At 43.6% G+C, this 20,633-nt stretch overlaps 1 protein-coding gene and 1 long non-coding RNA gene across 2 annotated transcripts in view; one reads left to right on the forward strand and one right to left on the reverse strand.

Moving 5' to 3' along the window:
- Positions 1-18,293, forward strand: part of LOC147453862 (uncharacterized) — a 77,886-nt gene extending 59,593 nt beyond the window's left edge. The window contains exon 2 of the long non-coding RNA XR_015188569.1: positions 16,069-18,293. This is a non-coding gene — a long non-coding RNA (uncharacterized LOC147453862). The remainder of the gene's footprint in view (positions 1-16,068) is intronic.
- On the reverse strand, positions 17,874-20,129 carry LOC147453863 (putative aquaporin TIP1-1). The gene is made up of 3 exons (XM_086515926.1): positions 19,937-20,129; positions 18,855-19,105; positions 17,874-18,706 (listed from the first exon to the last, which is right to left on the reverse strand). The coding sequence occupies exons 1-3, from the start codon at positions 20,055-20,057 to the stop codon at positions 18,326-18,328; spliced, it is 753 nt and encodes a 250-aa protein (XP_086372052.1). The 5' UTR covers positions 20,058-20,129; the 3' UTR covers positions 17,874-18,325.
- Positions 20,130-20,633: the final 504 nt, after the last annotated feature.

Below are 20,633 nucleotides of genomic sequence, written 5' to 3' on the forward strand. Positions count from 1 at the left end.
CAAAATTCGCGTCGCTCTTCATTTTCCAAAAAAAAAAAAAAAAATCTTAAAAGAAAAAAAAAGCCTCTGCGATTTCCGGAAATTAGGGTTTTTGGCAGAAATTAGGGTTTGCAGGAATTTTAGGGTTTCTGGCAGAAATTAGGGTTTCTGCTGTCCGCCACGTCATCACTTTGTCACATACCCCCCTCTTGAAAGCATTGTAATTGATCGCGATTACGCCTGCAAAACCGACAAAAGCCATAAACTGTCTTAGCAGACACTGACTGTTAGTACCTACATACTAGGAACACACATCTAGCACATGTACAAAATCGACAGTCACATCACAGGACATCACCAGACATCACAGGACATCACATGACATTCAACATTCATTCGGATCTTAGACCATGATTTATCGGCAATGTGGCTAGCAATCACATCTAGGTCCAATCGGGACCTCAACGATGTCCGATTGACTAACGCCTATTGCAACCATGTCTATTCGAGATCAATTAGACCAAAATGCTGCAGTTATTTCGTCTATCAGTTCCTGCACTCACAAGAAGTCAAGAACAAATCAGTATCATTATCAGGAATTCCATTTCATAAAGTCATCCAGCAGAATACTGTCAGCTCTCAGTATCCCTGAAGCTCAAAGAGACATCAGTGACTTTAGTATCAAAATCAAGGCATCTGTTGACAAAGGAGCGGAGTAACTCCCCTCTTGTGCATCCCACTGCACCAGATCTTCGGCCAAGCTGAGTTTCTGGGTTCCGTTTGGAGTAGATATGCTAAACCAAAACATCGAGGTAAAGTTTCACAATCCGAGGAGTATCTGCTAGGTCCTCCTCCTCCATCCACTTCGCATCAAATGCAGGAAAGTTCTTGAACTAAACCAAGAACCGCCTTCGGACTTTACCTTTCTTCGTATCGTTATGTGCCAAAATCTGTTCAGGAACAAGGATCTCCTCGTTTTCTTCCACTTCGGGTTGCTCATCAGGCTCCCCATCATCAGGCACATCACCCTTAACAGGGTTCAAGAGACTCACATGCAATGCATTATGAATCCTCCAAGTATCTGGCAGTTTCAATCGGAAGGAGACATCATTTATCTTGTCAGTGATCTGGAAAGGTCCGTAGTATCGCATACTAAGCTTTGGAAAAAGCCTCTCCTTTCCCTTTTTCTTTCGTAGGCGTGCCTTCTCAAAAGTAAGAGCACCCAATCATCCTTCTTTAGTTTCAAGTCGCGACGATGGCGATCCGCTGCCTTTTTCTGTCGTTCTTGAGACTCCTGCAAAGTCTCGCGAACCTTGGCAAAAGCCGTATCCAAATCTCGCGAATATTCGACCGCTTCAAATATCTAATCTTTCGTGCTCAGGAAGGATGGAACCTTCGCAGCACTTTCAACAATCTCACATGGCGTCTTCCCCGTCGAAGAGTGTATCGTGTTATTGTAGGCAAATTCCACCAAAGGTAAGTTCTTTTCCCATTGAGTCTTCTGATCCGAGATACTAGACTTCAATAAATCTAAAATCACTGAATTGGCAATCTCAAATTGCCCGTCAGTCTGCAAGTGGAACGATGACGAGATTCGCAAGTGCGTGCCAATGTTCTCCCAAATTGCCTTCCAAAACAAACTCATAAATCTGGGGTCTCTGTCGGAGACAATCGTCTCAGACGTGCCATGTAATCGGAAAATCATCGTGATCATTCTGTGTTCTTGGGAGATAAAAAATGAAATCCATTGCAATACTTTCCCAGGGGTGGGTGGGTATGGGTAAAGGTTGTAACAATCCTTGTGCCTTATGCCTGTCAAACTTGACCTTCTGGCATACCAAGCAACTGCGCACAAACTCTTCCACATCCTTTTTGAGTCTCGGCCCAAAGAAGTATCTCTCTACCCCCTTCATGATGGTAGCAATGCCGCGGTGACCCGTAAAAGGTGGACAGTGGCATTCAGTTATAACCTTATCCCTCAACGGCTGTGTAACGCACAACATAGTCTTTTTCATCAAGTAGCCTTCCCGAAGGGAGTATCGCTACTATCTCCCCATCCCGTATCCGTGTGAAAATATCTGCATATTCTGTATCTGTGGCATACTGATCGACCATATCCTCAAAGCTCCTATGATGTATCGCGGAAACAGCAAGAACCAACGGTTTCCGAGACAAAGCATCTGCCACCACATTCTTCTGTCCCTGCACATGGACAATCTGGAAGTGGAACTGTAACAAGATGTTCACCCACCGCATCTGCTTTTCCGAAAGCTGCTTCTGTGACAAGAAGTAGCGCAAACTCTGATGGTCTGTAAAGACAGTAAAATCCGCTCCAAGTCGGTAATGCCGCCACTGAGTAAGAGCATGGATAACCGCCAAAAGCTCTTTCTCATAGATCTGTGCTGTCATCTCCGGCCTAGAGAACAAACGGCTCTCGTAAGCTATGACATGGCCTTCTTGCATCAAGACCGCACCCAAACTACGACCACAAGCATCACAATATACTTCACATGACTTCTGTAAGTCCGGCAAAGTCAAAACTGGTCCCGTAGTCAATTTCTCTTTCAATGTCCGAAAGGCAGTCACCTCTGTGGTTCCCCACAAAAAAGGTACTCCTTTTTGTGTCAAGGTATGCAAAGGGGAAGCAACCTCTGCAAACTTTCTATGAACCGCTTGTAGTACGAACACAGTCCCAAGAAGCTTCTAACTTCATGGACATTCCTCAAATCGGGCCAATCACAGATAGTCTCTATCTTGACCCGATCCATTTGCACTCCTGTTGTTGACACAATGTGTCCCAAAAAGTGTATCTCTGGTAGGAAAAATTCACTTTTCTTTGCATTAATCACTAACGTGTGATCTCGTAATGCCTGAAAGACTTGAAGCAGATGATCTCTGTGTTCTGCCTCATTCTTGGAGAAAACAATGATGTCGTCAAAGAAAGTGCCAACAATAGCCTGTACTCTCGAAAAATCTAGTCCATCATTCGGTTAAAAGTCGCAGGAGCATTGGTTAAGCCAAAAGGCATCACCAAAAACTCAAATAACCCAAAAGTCGTCTGAAAAGCTGTCTTGTAGACATCTCCTGGCGCTATCTTGATCTGATGATATCGACTCTTCAAGTCAATCCTGCTAAAGCACGAGGATCCCTGTAACTTGTCGAGTATATCATCGATCCTAGGAATCAGAAATCTGTTCTTGATGGTGATTTCGTTGAGAGTGCTATAATCGATGCACATTCTCCAAGATCCGTCTTTCTTCAAAAACCAACAACACTGGAGAGCAATACGGTGAAGTACTAGGCTGGACAAGACCCTTTTCCAAGAGGTCTTTCACTGGGTTCATAACCTTTTCATTCTGTACTCGGCTCACACGGTAAGGTGGCCGATTCGGTGGCGTGCTTCTAGGTATCAGATCAATGGTCTGACCTTGAGGCCCTCTGGAAAGCAATCGGCATGAGTGTGGAGAAAAATCTTGCCGTTCTTTTGATCAGGTCAAAACATATTCAACCTTTATCCATCGTTTAGTTCTCTCCCAAAAGAATGAGTAAGAAATTGAAGTTCATCAAGTACAATCTCTAAGCCCTTCATTTATCAAAGTCGCTTTCTCGGCCCGGTAGTCAACCACGGCGTAGTTCTTGTGGTACCAAGGGATCCTGAGTAGAACGTCCCTCGCGTGCCCTAAACACCCCTGTCATTGCAAACGAAGTTTGCCAATGCTCGGTGTAATGGCAACATCCCATCCGTGTGCCAGTCGAACTACCTCTGCCTGTGGCGTCAGTCTGTCGGGCGTAATTCCAAATCGAGCCGCCAATTCGAAGTGAAAAGAAGTTGGCCTTGGCTCCTTCAAAAGAGCTTCTTGATCCTTCACTTTGCCCCAAAAGCGACAAAGTTTGTACTTTCATTCATTAGATTCCGTGCAGGTCCCACGCCATGTGGTATCAGTTCTGCTTTTCTATCTGCCTTTTTCTGCCACATTCCTTAGCTGCTCTTGAACTCTGAAACCTGTCGTCGTCTTTATCATTTTGTTCTTTCTGTGCCTTTTTAGGGCACTTCGTGGAGATATGTCCATGTTCTTCGCATCCAAAGCACTTCCCCTCTCTGATGCAGCGAGCTCTCTCCTCAGGAGTAAGCTTGGGTCGTGCATCCTTTTTCTCTCGGTTGCTCTTTTTCTTTCTACTTTCATTGCCAGAAGTCTGTTCGGCTCGTTGTGTCATGGCCTCATCTATGGGGTAGGTTAGACTGCCAGAGTGAATGGCAAAGCCCCGCTTCGCATGACTCATCAACTCCTGAATAGAAGTTGACTTCTGTTCCAAGCAGTGATCTCGGATCTCTGTAGGTAGACCCAAGGTAAACCGCTCAATCTATTCTCTGAACGAGATCTTCTTGAATGAAGAGGCGGGTAGAAAAGAGCTCCAGAATCTTTCACAATAAGCATTGATTGTATCTTTCTTGGTCATCCGAAGATGGTTCCAAGCAGCTCGTACATCTCGTTCATATTCTTGCGTCAACCAAGAAGAAATAAAAAGCTTCTTAAATTTCAGCCATTTAACTGGCGCACTCTTGTTAAAAGAAGCGTGGACCACCAAGTACGAGCATTCCCCTTAAGGTAAGAGGTAGCTCTCCGAATCTTGGAGTGCTCTGAATAGCGTCCTCCCGCGAAAGCGATGTCAAACCGTTGTATAAAAGACAAAGCCTTCGAAGCATCTGAGTATCTTGAAAAGTATCAAACTTGATCGAGTGGCCACCTTCCTTAAACTCTCGGACTTTCTTGCTTTTATCTTCGAGAAAGTCATACTGGTTGGCTTTGTAAAAATTCTTCTTGTTCGCATAAAACTTTTCGTCATCGGAATCTGAGCTGTCTGTAGACGAGTCCTCAGTAGAACTGTCAGTCTCTGAGAGAGATGTAGCCTTCTTTGCCTTTTACTTGCCCTTTCCGAAGCTTTGTTTCTTGCTTCGCTTTTTACCTTTTCTGTCTTCTTCGCTCGAATCCGAGGAGCTAGAAGAACTATCAGAAGAAGAAGAAGAAGAACTGGGTACTCCTTCAAATCGAACACGCTTCTTCTGTTTCTTTGCCTTGTCAAAAGTCGTCCGACGACCCAAATAACCTGCAAAGTCAGTGCTTTTCTTCTGCTTTTTTTCCGTGCTTTTTGGCTTTCTTTTGCACGTCAAAGAGCTGAGCAATCCGTGCATCAACCACATTCTCTAGTTCCTTCTCCGTATATTTTCTTGGAGGCAGAAGGTTTCTTGAGAGCGGGTTTCGGGAGTGGTGTTGTGGTTGTTTGCCACTCCATCTGTACCTCTTCCAAAGAGGTGTGGTTCATATATTTTTCCATCTTCAGGTCCTTGGCAAAATTGAGCATCATCTTTGTTGCATCGCCGATCAATTGACGACGCTCCATCTCTTGCTGCTCCGCCTGAGTAGCCCGAGGCGGGCCATACTCTCTGTCTGAATCTTCGTTGTGATCCCAGCCCGCATCTCCAGATGCAGAGGGAGTCGACTGATCATTGCCTGAAGCCATAGGTGCCGCGGAAAAAAAATTTCGGGGATCGGATTTTCCGTAGAAGAGAAATCGGCCGTGCTCTGATACCACTGTAACAGACTTGGACACTCCAAGTCAAGAATCAACCGCGACAGCACCAAATAACCACTTCAAAACAATTCACAGATCACAATAGATTTGCACTGGCCCGGCGGAGTTCCGTGCCTAGAGATATTGGCCCCAAAGACTGGCGCCCCTTCCGGTATTTCTTTTTGTATTAATCAATCATCAAAGTACAAGAGAGCGGTTATGGTTTCACTCTCAGACTCTGCGTCCAGATGCTCTGAGAAGTGAGGCCCTCACCACTAATTTAAAGGTTACAAAGGATGCCCAAAAGCAGAGCCCCAAAAGCTTTTAAAATCAAAAGCATCAGTTCTCTCTCTCTTAGAGAGTCTTTTTCTCTTTTTTTATAAAAAAAAAGCAAAATTCGTGTCGCTCTTCATTTTCCAAAAAAAAAAAAATTCTTTTTTTTATAATAATAGCCTCCGCGATTTCCGGAAATTAGGGTTTCTGGCAGAAATTAGGGTTTGCAGGAATTTTAGGGTTTCTGTTGTCCGCCACGTCATCACTTTGTGACAACCAGAAGATGGGCTGGTCCCCCCCCCCCGTTAAGAGTATTCTTTTATTCAGGGAGAATTCGTATACAAGCACGAGAACTCGAGGAAACCCCTCCGTTCTGTAATCTTAGACCCGAAGGTCGTGCTTTCTCGTAAAGGGCTTGGGCACAAGGCCGTTCCTTCCCGTAAGGGACTTAGGCGCGAAGCCGTACTTTCCCGTAAGTGACTTAGGCGTGAAGCCGTACTTCCCGTGAAGGGCCTTTCCGTAAGACGGGAGATTCCTGCAAAACAAACCACACAAACACGCGACAACAATTCGTATGGCGAATCCACAATAGATACCTGTCGCTCTTGCGCGGGAAAAAGCGACTTCCGTGCTTCGTAGTCTCGCGATCTCTTGCGGCAGAGTCTTCTCTTGCTGACGTTGGTACCCCCCTTTGAGTGAGGGCATGTGGTGCTTTTATAGCTCCCTGGCCACGGCACGAATAGCTGCTCGCATAGAGATCGCGGCCGTTTTTTTTTTTTTTTAATTCGCGTTGTTCTATCCGAAATAGGGAGAGAGAATTCGCTGGCTGGTTTTGTTGCTTTATCTTCTAAGTGGCTGCCCACTTATTAAGTGGGCGGCCGGCATATTTTAAAATTGGTCTGAACCTGCCCAAACTCAATAAAACTTTATAAGTTAAAACCAATGCATTTCACAACACTTCCCAGGCGTCCCTGGATGCAACCACATGCACGAATGCAATGCAAACATAGATTCCTCGCGGGAAAGCGTCTGCCTTTCCGCGATTGTTCCTGCTTTTCGTAAAAAGCTTCATTGCACCCATCTTTATTCTTGTGCTTGCGTTCTTACGCGTATTTTCTTACTCAGTTCGGATTTCCTCCTTAGCCTACGGGATGCCCCCTTACTGATGCATCCGTCACCCATTGCGTGACGCATCACAGGCACTCGTAACCCGGCCCTCTCCACCGAACATACGGAAACTCCTTCGCGATGTTTACCGTCACCCATCGAATGACACATCAGAGTTGTCCGTTCCTGATGGCAGTTCCTGTAGCTACAATCTTTTAACAGTTCTTAGTGCACATAATAAAATATCCTCAAAAAGAAATTAATCATTAAAAATAAGAAAATAGTCAATTAGCAACATATCATGGATTCGTTTAGGTGTATTTTTTAGTCGTACTAACTTCACATTGTGAAGTTTTAGTACGAGTTACGACCAGTTGATATTGTGCTAATTCTTTCTATCTTTTGTGGTGCGTACGCCCTATCAACAATCTCATTTTTGTGCTAATTTTTTCGATTTTATGCTTCTTTTAGTGCTAGGCTTCACTATGACTGAGTCTGCCCTTGATCTCCGGAGGCCTGATAGAAACTCAGTACGTTGAACTTTGTGTTTGATGTATGCTCATGTGTGTGTGCGTGTGGTGTGTGTTGTGTTGGGGAGCATATGTTAGTACCTAGTTCTACACCCACTATTGGGCTTAGAGGACGTTGGTGGGGATGTTGTGGTATTTAGTCAATACTATGCATGATGGAGCTGATGGCTATATTGTCTTGTAGGTGACTACCATGGGTCTATACCTTGCACTTTCCTTCAGGGGTGAATCTGGGCTTATCCTGGATTCATCTAGGTATATTTTTTAGTCGTATAGCGGACATGCAGACTTCACATTGTGAAGTTTTCGTCAGAGTGACGACCACTTGATATTGTGCTAATTCTTTCTATCTTTTGTGGTGCGTATGCCCTATCCACAACCTCATTTTTGTGCTAATTTTTTCGATTTAATGCTCGTATTAGTGCTAGGCTTCATTATGGCTGAGTCTGCCCTTGATCTCCGGAGTCATGACAGAAAATCAGTACGTTGAACTTTGTGTTTGATGTATGCTCATGTCTGTGTGCGCGTGGTGTGTGGTGTGTTGGGGAGCATATGTTAGTACCTAGTTCTACACCCACTATTGGGCACTGAGGACGTTGGTGGGGATGTTGTGGTATTTAGTCAATACTATGCATGATGGAGCTGATGGTTATATTGTCTTGTGGGTGACTACCATAGGTCTATACCTTGCACTTTCCTTCAAGGGTGAATCTGGGCTTATCCTGGATTCATCTAGGTATATTTTTTAGTCGTATAGAGGACATGCAAACTTCACATTGTGAAGTTTTCGTGCGAGTTATGACCAGTTGATATTGTGCTAATTCTATCTATGTTTTGTGATGCGTATACCGTATCAACAACCTCATTTTGTGCTAATTTTTTGGATTTAATGCTTCTTTTAGTGCTAGGCTTCATTATGGCTGAGTCTGCCCTTGATCTTAGGAGTCATGATAGAAACTCAGTACGTTGAACTTTGTGTTTGATGTATGCTCATGTGTGTGTGCGTGTGGTGTGTGTTGTGTTGGGGAGCATATGTTAGTACCTAGTTCTACACCCACTATTGGGCTTAGAGGACGTTGGTGGGGATGTTGTGGTATTTAGTCAATACTATGCATGATGGAGCTGATGGCTATATTGTCTTGTGGGTGACTACCATGGGTCTATACCTTGCACTTTCCTTCAAGGGTGAATCTGGGCTTATCCTGGATTCATCTAGGTATATTTTTTCGTCGTATAGCGGACATGCAGACTTCACATTGTGAAGTTTTCGTCCGAGTGACGACCAGTTGATATTGTGCTAATTCTTTCTATCTTTTGTGGTGCGTATGCCCTATCCACAACCTCATTTTTGTGCTAATTTTTTCGATTTAATGCTCCTATTAGTGCTAGGCTTCATTATGGCTGAGTCTGCCCTTGATGTCCGGAGTCATGATAGAAACTCAGTACATTGAACCTGTGTTTGATGTATGCTAATGTGTGTGTGAGTGTGGTGTGTGTTGTGTTGGGGAGCATATGTTAGTACCTAGTTCTACACCCACTATTGGGCACTGACGACGTTAGTGGGGATGATGTGGTATTTAGTCAATACTATGCATGATGGAGCTGATGGTTATATTGTCTTATGGGTGACTACCATGAATCTTTACCTTGCACTTTCCTTCAGGGGTGAATCTGGGCTTATCTTGGATTCATCTAGGTATATTTTTTAGTCGTATAGCGGACATGCAGACTTCACATTGTGAAGTTTTAGTACGAGTTAGGACCAGTTGGTATTGTGCTAATTCTTTCTATCTTTTGTGGTGCGTATGCCGTGTCAACAACCTTATTTTTTGTGCTAATTTTTACGATTTAATGCTTCTTTTAGTGTTAGGCTTCATTATGGCTGAGTCTGCCCTTGATCTATGAGTCATCACAGAAACTCAGTACGTTGAACTTTGTATTTGATGTATGCTCATGTGTGTGTGGGATGTGTTTTGTTGTGGAGCATATGTTAGTACCTAGTTCTACACCCACTAATGGGCACTGACGACGTTAGTGGGGATGTTGTGGTATTTATTCAATACTATAGATGATGGAGCTGATGGCTATATTGTCTTGTGGGTGACTAACATGAGTCTATACCTTGCACTTTCCTTCAAGGGTGAATCTGGGCTTATCCTGGATTCATCTAGGTATATTTTTTAGTCGTATAGAGGACATGCAGACTTCACATTGTGAAGTTTTCGTGCGAGTTATGACCAGTTGATATTGTGCTAATTCTATCTATGTTTTGTGGTGCGTATACCGTATCAACAACCTCATTTTTGTGCTAATTTTTTCGATTTAATGCTTCTCTTAGTGCTAGGCTTCATTATGGCTGAGTCTGCCCTTGATCTTCGGAGTCATGATAGAAACTCAGTACGTTTAACTTTGTGTTTGATGTATGCTCAAGTGTGTGTGCATGTGGTGTGTGTTGTGTTGGGGAGCTGTTAGTACCTAGTTCTACACCCACTATTGAGCACTGACGACGTTAGTGGGGATGGCGTGGTATTTAGTCAATACTATGCATGATAGAGCTGATGGTTATATTGTCTTGTGGGTGACTACCATGGGTCTATACCTTGCACTTTCCTTCAAGTGTGAATCTGGGCTTATCCTGGATTCATCTAGGTATATTTTTTAGTCGTATAGTGGACATGCAGACTTCACATTGTGAAGTTTTCGTCCGAGTGACGACCAGTTGATATTGTGCTAATTCTTTCTATCTTTTGTGGTGCGTATGGCCTATCAACAACCTCATTTTTGTGCTAATTGTTTTGTTTTAATGCTTCTATTAGTGCTAGGCTTCATTATGGCTGAGCCTGCCCTTGATCTCTGGAGTCATGACAGAAAATCAGTACGTTGAACTTTGTGTTTGATGTATGCTGATGTGTGTGTGCGTCTGGTGTGTGTTGTGTTGGGGAGCATATGTTAGTACCTAGTTTACACCCACTATTGGGCTTAGAGGACGTTGGTGGGGATGTTGTGGTATTTAGTCAATACTATGCATGATGTAGCTGATGGCTATATTGTCTTGTGGGTGACTTCCATGGGTCTATACCTTGCTCTTTCCTTCAAGGGTGAATCTGGGCTTATCTTGGATTCATCTAGGTATATTTTCTAGTCGTATAGTGGACATGCAGACTTCACATTGTGAAGTTTTCGTCCGAGTTACGACCAGTTGATATTGTGCTAATTCTTTCTATCTTTTGTGGTGCGTATGCCCTATCAACAACCTCATTTTTGTGCTAATTTTTTTGTTTTAATGCTTCTATTAGTGCTAGGCTTCATTATGGCTGAGTCTGCCCTTGATCTCCGGAGTCATGACAGAAAATCAGTACGTTGAACTTTGTGTTTGATGTATGCTCATGTGTGTGTGCGTGTGGTGTGTGTTGTGTTGGGGAGCATATGTTAGTACCTAGTTCTACACCCACTATTGGGCTTAGAGTACGTTGGTGGGGATGTTGTGGTATTTAGTCAATACTATGCATGATGGAGCTGATGGCTATATTGTCTTGTGGGTGACTACCATGGGTCTATACCTTGCACTTTCCTTCAGGGGTGAATCTGGGCTTATCCTGGATTCATCTAGGTATATTTTGTAGTCGTAGATATCGGACATGTAGACTTCACATTGTGAAGTTTTCGTTCGAGGTACGACCAGTTGATATTTTGCTAATTCTTTCTATCTTTTGTGGTGCGTATGCCCTATCAACAACTTCATTTTTGTTCTAATTTTTTCCATTTAATGCTCCTATTAGTGCTAGGCTTCATTATGGCTGAGTCTGCCCTTGATGTCCGGAGTCATGATAGAAACTAAGTACGTTGAACGGGTGTTTGATGTATGCTCATGTGTGTGTGAGTGTGGTGTGTGTTGTGTTGGGGAGCATATGTTAGTACCTAGTTCTACACCCACTATTGGGCACTGACGACGTTAGTGGGGATGATGTGGTATTTAGTCAATACTATACTATGCATGATGGAGTTGATGGTTATATATATTGTCTTATGGGTGACTACCATAAATCTATACCTTGCACTTTTCTTCAAGGGTGAATCTGGGCTTATCTTGGATTCATCTAGGTATATTTTTTAGTCGTATAGCGGACATGCTGACTTCACATTGTGAAGTTTTAGTACGAGTTACGACTTGTTGGTATTGTGCTAATTCTTTCTATCTTTTGTGGTGCGTATGCCGTGTCAACAACCTCATTTTTTGTGCTAATTTTTATGATTTAATGCTTCTTTTAGTGTTAGGCTTCATTATGGCTGAGTCTGCCCTTGATCTCTGGAGTCATCACAGAAACTCAGTACGTTGAACTTTGTGTTTGATGTATGCTCATGTGTGTGTGGTATGTGTTTTGTTGGGGAGCATATGTTAATACCTAGTTCTACACCCACTAATGGGCACTGACGACGTTAGTGGGAATGTTCTGGTATTTATTTAATACTATGCATGCTGGAGCTGATGGCTATATTGTCTTGTGGGTGACTAACATGAGTCTATACCTTGCACTTTCCTTCAAGGGTGAATCTGGGCTTATCCTAGATTCATCTAGGTATATTTTTTAGTGGTATAGAGGACATGCAGACTTCACATTGTGAAGTTTTCGTGTGAGTTACGACCAGTTGATATTGTGCTAATTCTATCTATGTTTTGTGGTGCGTATGCCGTATCAACAACCTCATCTTTGTGCTAATTTTTTCGATTTAATGCTTCTTTTAGCGCTAGGCTTCATTACGGTTGAGTCTGCCCTTGATCTTCGGAGTCATGATAGAAACTCAGTACGTTGAACTTTGTGTTTGATGTATGCTCATGTGTGTGTGCGTGTGGTGTGTGTTGTGTTGGGGAGCATATGTTAGTACCTAGTTCTACACCCACTAATGGGCACTGAGGACGGTAGTGGGGATGTTGTGGTATTTAGTCAATACTATGCATGATAGAGCTGATGGTTATATTGTCTTGTGGGTGACTACCATGGGTCTATACCTTGCACTTTCCTTCAAGTGTGAATCTGGGCTTATCCTGGATTCATCTAGGCATATTTTTTAGTCGTATAGCGGACATGCAGACTTCACATTGTGAAGTTTTCGTCCGAGTGACGACCAATTGATATTGTTCTAATTCTTTCTATCTATTGTGGTTCGTATGCCCTATCAACAACCTCATTTTTGTGCTAATTGTTTTGTTTTAATGCTTCTATTTGTGATAGGCTTTATTATGGCCGAGTCTGCCCTTGATCTCCGGAGTAATGATAGAAAATCAGTACGTTGAACTTTGTGTTTGATGTATGCTCATGTGTGTGTGCGTGTGGTGTGTGTTGTGTTGGGGAGCATATGTTAGTACCTAGTTCTACACCCACTATTGGGCTTAGAGGACGTTGGTGGGGATGTTGTGGTATTTAGTCAATACTATGCATGATGGAGCTGATGGCTATATTGTCTTGTGGGTGACTTCCATGGGTCTATACCTTGCTCTTTCCTTCAAGGGTCAATCTGGGCTTAGCCTGGATTCATCTAGGTATATTTTTTAGTTGTATAGCGGACATGCAGACTTCACATTGTGAAGTTTTCGTCCTAGTTACGACCAGTTGATATTGTGCTAATTCTTTCTGTCTTTTGTGGTGCGTATGCCCTATCAACAACCTTATTTTTGTGCTAATTTTTTTGTTTTAATGCTTCTATTAGTGCTAGTCTTCATTATGGCTGAGTCTGCCCTTGATCTCCGGAGTCATGACAGAAAATCAGTATGTTGAACTTTGTGTTTGATGTATGCTTATGTGTGTGTGCGTGTGGTGTGTGTCGTGTTGGGGAGCATATGTTAGTACCTAGTTCTACACCCACTATTGGGCGTAGAGGACGTTGGTGGGGATGTTGTGGTATTTAGTCAATACTATGCATGATGGAGCTAATGGCTATATTGTCTTGTGGGTGACTACCATGGGTCTATACCTTGCACTTTCCTTCAAGGGTGAATCTGGGCTTATCCTGGATTCATCTAGGTATATTTTCTAGTTGTATATAGCGGACATGCAGACTTCACATTGTGAAGTTTTCGTCCGAGTTACGACCAGTTGATATTGTGCTAATTCTTTCTATCTTTTGTGGTGCGTATACCCTATCAACAACCTCATTTTTGTTCTAATTTTACGATTTAATGCTTCTTTTAGTGCAAGGTTTCATTATGGCTGAGTTTGCCCTTGATGTCCGGAGTCATGACAGAAACTCAGTACGTTGAACTTTGTGTTTGATGTATGCTCATGTGTGTGCGCGTGTGGTGTGTTGTGTTGGGGAGCATATGTTAGTACTGACGACGTTAGTGGGGATGTTGTGGTATTTAGTCAATACTATGCATGATGGAGCTGATGGCTATATTGTCTTGTGGGGGACTTCCATGGGTCTATACTTTGCTCTTTCCTTGAAGGGTGAATCTGGGCTTATCCTGGATTCATCTAGGTATATTTTCTAGTCGTATAGCGGACATGCAGAGTTCACATTGTGAAGTTTTCGTCCGAGTTACGACCAGTTGATATTGTGCTAATTCTATCTATGTTTTGTGGTGCGTATGCCCTATCAACAACCTCATTTTTGTGCTAATTTTTTTGATTTAATGCTTCTTTTAGTGCTAGGCTTCATTATGGCTGAGTCTGCCCTTGATCTCGGGAGCATGACAGAAACTCAGTACGTTGAACTTTGTGTTTGATGTATGCTCATGTGTGTGTGTGTGTGGTGTGTGTTGTGTTGGGGAGCATATGTTAGTACCTAGTTCTACACCACCTAATGGGCACTGACTACGTTAGTGGGGATGTTGTGGTATTTAGTTAATACTATGCATGATGGAGTTGATGGTTATCTTCTCTTGTGGGTGACTACCATGGGTCTATACCTTGCACTTTCCTTCAAGGGTGAATCTGGGCGTATCCTGGATTCATCTAGGTATATTTGTTAGTCGTATAGCGGACATGCAGACTTCACATTGTGAAGTTTTCGTCCGAGTTACGACCAGTTGATATTGTGCTAATTCTCTCTATCTTTTGTGGTGCGTATGGCCTATCAACAACCTCATTTTTGTGCTAATTTTTTTGATGTAATGCTTCTATTAGTGCTAGGCTTCATTATGGCTGAGTCTGCCCTTGATCTCTGGAGTCATGACAGAAACTCAGTACGTTGAACTTTGTGTTTGATGTATGCTCATGTGTTTGTATGTGTGTGGTGTGTGTTGTGTTGGGGAGCATATGTTAGTACGTAGTTCTACATCCACTATTGGGCAGCACTGACCACGTTAGTGGGGATGTTGTGGTATTTAGTCAATACTATGCATGATGGAGCTTATGGGTATATTGTCTTGTGGGTGACTACCATAGGCTTTACCTTGCACTTTTCTTCAAGGGTGAATCTGGGCTTATCATGGATTCGTTTAGGTGTATTTTTTAGTCGTATAACGGACATGCAGACTTCACATTGTGAAGTTTTAGTACGAGTTACGACCAGTTGATATTGTGCTAATTCTTTCTATCTTTTGTGGTGCGTATGCCCTATCAACAACCTCATTTTTGTGCTAATTTTTTTGATTTTATGCTTCTTTTAGTGCTAGGCTTCACTATGACCGAGTTTGCCCTTCATCTCCGGAGGCATGACAGAAACTCAGTACGTTGAACTTTGCGTTTGATGTATGCTCATGTGTGTGTGCGTGTGGTGTGTGTTGTGTTGGGGAGCATATGTTAGTACCTAGTTCTACACCCACTATTGGGCACTGACAACGTTCGTGGGGATGTTGTGGTATTTAGTCAATACTATGCATGATGGAGCTGATGGTTATATTGTTTTGTGGGTGACTACCATGGGTCTATACCTTGCACTTTCCTTCAAGGGTGAATCTGGGCTTATCCTGGATTCATCTAGGTATATATATATATATATATATATATATATATATAGCTAGCATCTTCTCTGACTACTATGCCTGATATTGTGTGCTGAACATGTTGCAGCACAGACCTTGCAGCTTATGTTTCCTCGAGATGGCTCCTTCCGCCCTATGTGAGACAGTTCTCGACTTGGATTTGTTGCCGTTTTCCCACCGTGGCAGCTTTCTCTCCTTTTGGTCAGAGTGTTCCTCTTCAGGGGGGTCTCCAAATTATACTCCTCTTGGCTTGTGCTACTGCACTGGGTTTCTCTTTTTCAGTGGTGATCAACATGGATGCATGTATTTTGTCTCTTCCACTTTAGATATTCAGTGACTTAGTCCTGTGAGTTCATCAAATGTATCATGGAAAGGAGGGGAAAAGGTTAATAATGTAGTAAAGCTGCCAAATTTGAGTGTAGGTCATGATGATGCTGATGAAGATTGTGGTGGCTTAGAGAAAAGTCTTGAGGAGGTGTTGGGATACCTTTTGTGAAGGCTCAAGGTGTAAGGACACAAGCTGGAAACAAGACACCTTAGATTCATTCAGGACCATGCAGGTCCAAAAGAGAGAGAAAAGTGGTGTAGCAACAATTGATATGTGATGCTATGTGGCGAGTCACTGTGCTTATATGACAAGGATTGTGCAGGACGTAGCACTAACATGTTTTCTGGATGCTGTAGCAGATATAAAACTGGGAGCAAGCCATGGATGAGGAGATGGCCACACTTGATACAAATCTTTCTCGGGAGTTGCTTCTTTTGCCAAAAGGGAAGAAAGATCGAAGAAAGAAAGTGGGATAAGTGGGTCCACAAGGTAAAGCACAATGCAGATGGTAGTGGAAGCAGATAAAAATTTGATTGGTTGCCAAAGGTTATGCACAACTTATGGGATTGATTATGAGAACAATTACGGCCCCATAGCCAAGTTTGGCACAGTTTGTTTAGTTATAGCTGTGGCTGTCTCAAGAGGATGGGTCTTACACCAAAGGGGATCTAAAGAATGCATTCTCGCATAGTGACTTGTCAGAAGAGGTGTAGATGGAACAGCCACAAGGCTAGGAGGATCTCTTGAAGCAGGACTTTTGATATGAAAGATTTGGGAGAACTACGCTACTTTCTTGTTGCTATTATCTTGGCATGGACGTGATATGGACAAAAGAGGGTATTTGGCTATCACATAGCCAGTATGCTATCGAAGGATGGCGTGGTTGTTTGCAAAGCTATTGCTATACCCTTAGATTAGGACTTCAAGATGAAGGCACTTGCAGGTGAGGCCTTAAAAAATGCAACCATGTATACGAAGATTTTGTGGGCAGCTTGATCTACTAGACAATTTTGAGACCGGAGAGCAAGTTTACTCAACTTCCAAAGAAGCCACACTTGGATGCCATAAGATGCACATCGTGACAAGTACGTGATACTTTGAATTATGCAACACCATACACGTGCAGATTGGCTGGTAGCATATTTGATCAACAATCTACCAATAGGTTCGTGTTCTCATTTGGGAGTGCTGCTGTCGCATGGGGCAGATCCAACTTCGAGTACAAAGGTAAGAGTACGAGGGTCGTGCAATGGCAGCGTGTGAGGTGGCATGGTTATAGGTGTTGCTTTGAGACTTGGACAAAGAAGGGTGGGTTGCCAATCATTGTGACTACCTTAACATTTGATTTACAAGAAATCTAGTGTTTTATGCGAGGACGAAGCACACTGAGAAATCAATACAGATCTAGCTAATACTGCACAAAGATGTGTGGACCCAAGCTAAAGCTCAAAAAAATGGCAGTGGGGATGAATTCTGTTCCCAATGCGACCTCACCCAGAAGATACCACCCATGTGTTTTTCAATTCCGAGATAACATCCAGGCCCTACAGATTACGAGCGTGGCCACCTCCAATTATTATAATTTATTACTTAGCCTCTTGCCAACAATTATTGTCTGAGAGAGTACAGTGGCACTTTGTGGAGTGGAGTGTGCCGAAAATTTTTATGGTTTAGTAGGACAAGAAAGAATGTCGATATATTTTATTTGCTCGTTCCCCTGATTTGCACAATTTTCAGTCTGATTTATTCTTCTGAGTTGCAGTTCAGGAGTTGGATAAAAGGATTCTCTTCCGGCGGGGACACTGCATGAGACAATTGTGAGAAGTTAGAACTAGTGGTCCCAAACAGTGAGGGCCATGCCATCTTTGGGAGGAAGTGCTGCCACTGATGAAGGGGAAGCAAAGTTTGAGCAGCCAGTAAATTTGACAGGGATTTTCTTTATTACAATATGCTTAATGACATTGCATCCTGAGAGCTGGTAGAGGTGCTATGTAGTTGGTCTCACAATTTTTCCTATTTGTATTTTGTGCATGACATAGCAGACGGAGCTGATGGTTTACTGGATATGCCTGTCACCTGATAATGTATACGTGAGGCTAAATGCATGACGAAGATGTATCGATGTTTCCCATGGTGGGTACAAAATCTCTCTCAATGCAAGATCACCATGAATATGTATAGGATAAAATTGAAGTTGAACACCATACAGAAAGCCATCAGGGCTCTGCCGCTCGGCTTGCTATTATTAGGATTGGAATACATGATCGACAAAATATCCAAATCAAGGAAATCTCTGTACACTAGTCTCTTATTGTTCTCACAAAACAGAGGAGAGAATCTTTCCCCCACCTTTATTTCGGCCATGTCATCCGAAAATTAAAATTGGGATGGCAGTTTTCAAAGTGGGGCGGGCATGTGTAAGAGAGAGAGAGAGCAGCTGACAAAAGCAGTGTACAATGTGCGTAACACAAAGCAATAGCATGTGTATTTTGTGTGTGTGTGTGTGTGTGTGTGTGTGTTGTGGGGTGGGGTTTGGGAATGTTTGGGGGGGGGGGGGGGGGGGGTGGGGGGAGGGAAAGAGGGAGAGAGAGAGAGAGTAGAGAGAGAGAGAGAGTCTCAATATTCTTCAGTTGGTAGCGGCTGGTGAGAGGGCTCAGGGCACATTATGAAGAGCTCGTAGACAATACCGGCAAGGGCACCTCCGAGGAGGGGACCCACCCAGTACACCCAGTGGTTAGTGAAGTCCCATGCGACTAGTGCGGGCCCAAAGGAGCGCGCTGGGTTCATCGATCCACCATCAAAGGCACCAGCAAACAGAATGTTGGCTGCGACTATCAGCCCAATGGCAAGTGGTGCTACAATGCCGACGTTGCCTTTGGACCTAGGGTCTGCTGCGGTTGCATACACTGTGTACACTAGCCCAAAGGTAATCACCACCTCCAATATTAGCGCCGCATACACTGGCTCCCCTGTAGATAGTGCGTGTGGGGATGTCGTCTGCAGACACACACATATATATACTCATCCCATCAACTCATTTGAAAGTTGAAAGCAAGTATCGCACATTCACTCCATGCTTGAAGGCTTTCTTTTTTTCTTTTTGAGAGAGAGAGAGAGAGAGAGAGAGAGAGAGAGAGAGACTCACCGCACCATTGCAGACCAGGCGCAAGAGCAAGCAAGCGATGGCGGCTCCAAGGAGCTGAGCAATCCAGTATAGGATGCCCTTGAGCAGAGTGATGTGGCCTCCCACAAAGAGCCCAAAGGTGACAGCAGGATTAACATGACCGCCAGAAATGTTAGCTGCAATGGCTACAGCTACAAACAAAGCTAACCCATGACAAAGCGCCACTGCCACAAGACCCTCGGGGGTCAAATCTGCACCACTTGTTAATTCGGCTGCATTTCATGCCAAACATCAGTGTTTTTTTTTCAGTACAGGCATGGGAAATTTTACTGCAGAGGAAAATAAAGAGGAAGAAACTATTAGCTTTTGAAGTTAGTCTCCCACCTAGTGTGGGATCCCTCTATGCCTTAGCTAGGTCAATATGACTCACTCTATGGTGTGTGTTGATTGGTGGTATCCTCCTGCTATGAAGACGGTGACCGCACATCTTTTTGGCACCGTTATCACAAAACAGTATGCCTAAGCTAATCTAGTTCTTTGGAATTCAAGGAAGAGGCTAGCACCGCAAAATTTCCTTATGTTTAGGTTATGAGTTCAGGCATAAGCTTTGGGTGCACTAATTAGGTTAAAAAGCCACCCACAAGCCTACACCCAGACACACACACACACACACATGTACCTATGCGTACACTTGCGCACACGCTTAACGACACGCATTTAACTGAACGGTCAGAGTATTATGTCACTTCCATGGCAGTTTAGATATGAGTGAACATATAGCTGTAGATATTATGAGTAAAATTTTCTGATCTTGAATAGAGTGTCCATTGATGGAGGGCTGGTCTTTACAAAACCTTTCCAAAATGAACTTGGCAAACCTTACCTTTTAGCACTCTGTAAGTTGAGCTTTGCGGCGTAAGAATGTGTCCTCTCTCTCTCTCTCTCTCTCTCTCTCTCTCTCAGCCCAAGTACGTAATCAGTCTAGCTGACTCTCTCGCAAAGGTGCCAGCCTAACCACAGAGAGAGCCCAAGTACGTAATCAGTCTAGCTGACTCTCTCGCAAAGGTGCCAGCCTAACCAGAGAGAGAGAGAGAGAGAGATACCAAAGGCAAGGACAGAGCCCTCCCCAGCAAAGACGAAGATAAGAGTGGAGATGAACTCGGCAAGTACGCATTTGAGAGTGTCGTCCTCATAGCGCCCAATAGCAACATTTCGGAAAGGCATGGCGCAAAAGCAAAAAGCAAGCTTTCCACGGCGAGAGAGAGAGAGAGAGAGAGAGAGAGAGGCTAATGTGTTTGGAGAGAGGCTGTGTGTGTGCGAGCGCTTATAAGACGGGAGCTGGGAAATAGAAAAGAGGCGTTCGAAGGCGACGTATCTGGCTTGTAGTGGTGAAGGCGAGGCCCCACTGCTTGCTTCCTTTCCTGGGCGGTTTGGGCGGTTCCTGTCGTGCTCTCGAGCCGGCCTACCTCCATTATCCCTGCCACCCTTTATCTTTATCATTCCCATGTGGCCTTAGCTCTTGTATTTGGCACCTTGTATTATTTAATCCTTGAGCAAGCGCCCCCCCCCCAGCCCCCCCAAAACAACCCCAACCCCAAAAGAAAGAAAAGAAAAAAACAAATTTGAAGCATCATAAGTTTTGTATCTCCAGTCACAATTATTTTGTGGCACACAAAGGTTAGTATTAGCATTTTACAAAGCTGGGAGGGGTACACAACAAGGAGAGCAGCGTAGTTGCCGTCGTCGACATAGAGCACGAACAATAGTGACGTCGCGCGCTAGCGTATCACACACACACAC

The sequence above is a fragment of the Adiantum capillus-veneris genome, chromosome 7 (genome assembly GCF_014529385.1).
Source record: "Adiantum capillus-veneris isolate H3 chromosome 7, ASM1452938v2, whole genome shotgun sequence".
In the NCBI taxonomy this organism is placed as follows: Eukaryota; Viridiplantae; Streptophyta; class Polypodiopsida; order Polypodiales; family Pteridaceae; genus Adiantum; species Adiantum capillus-veneris.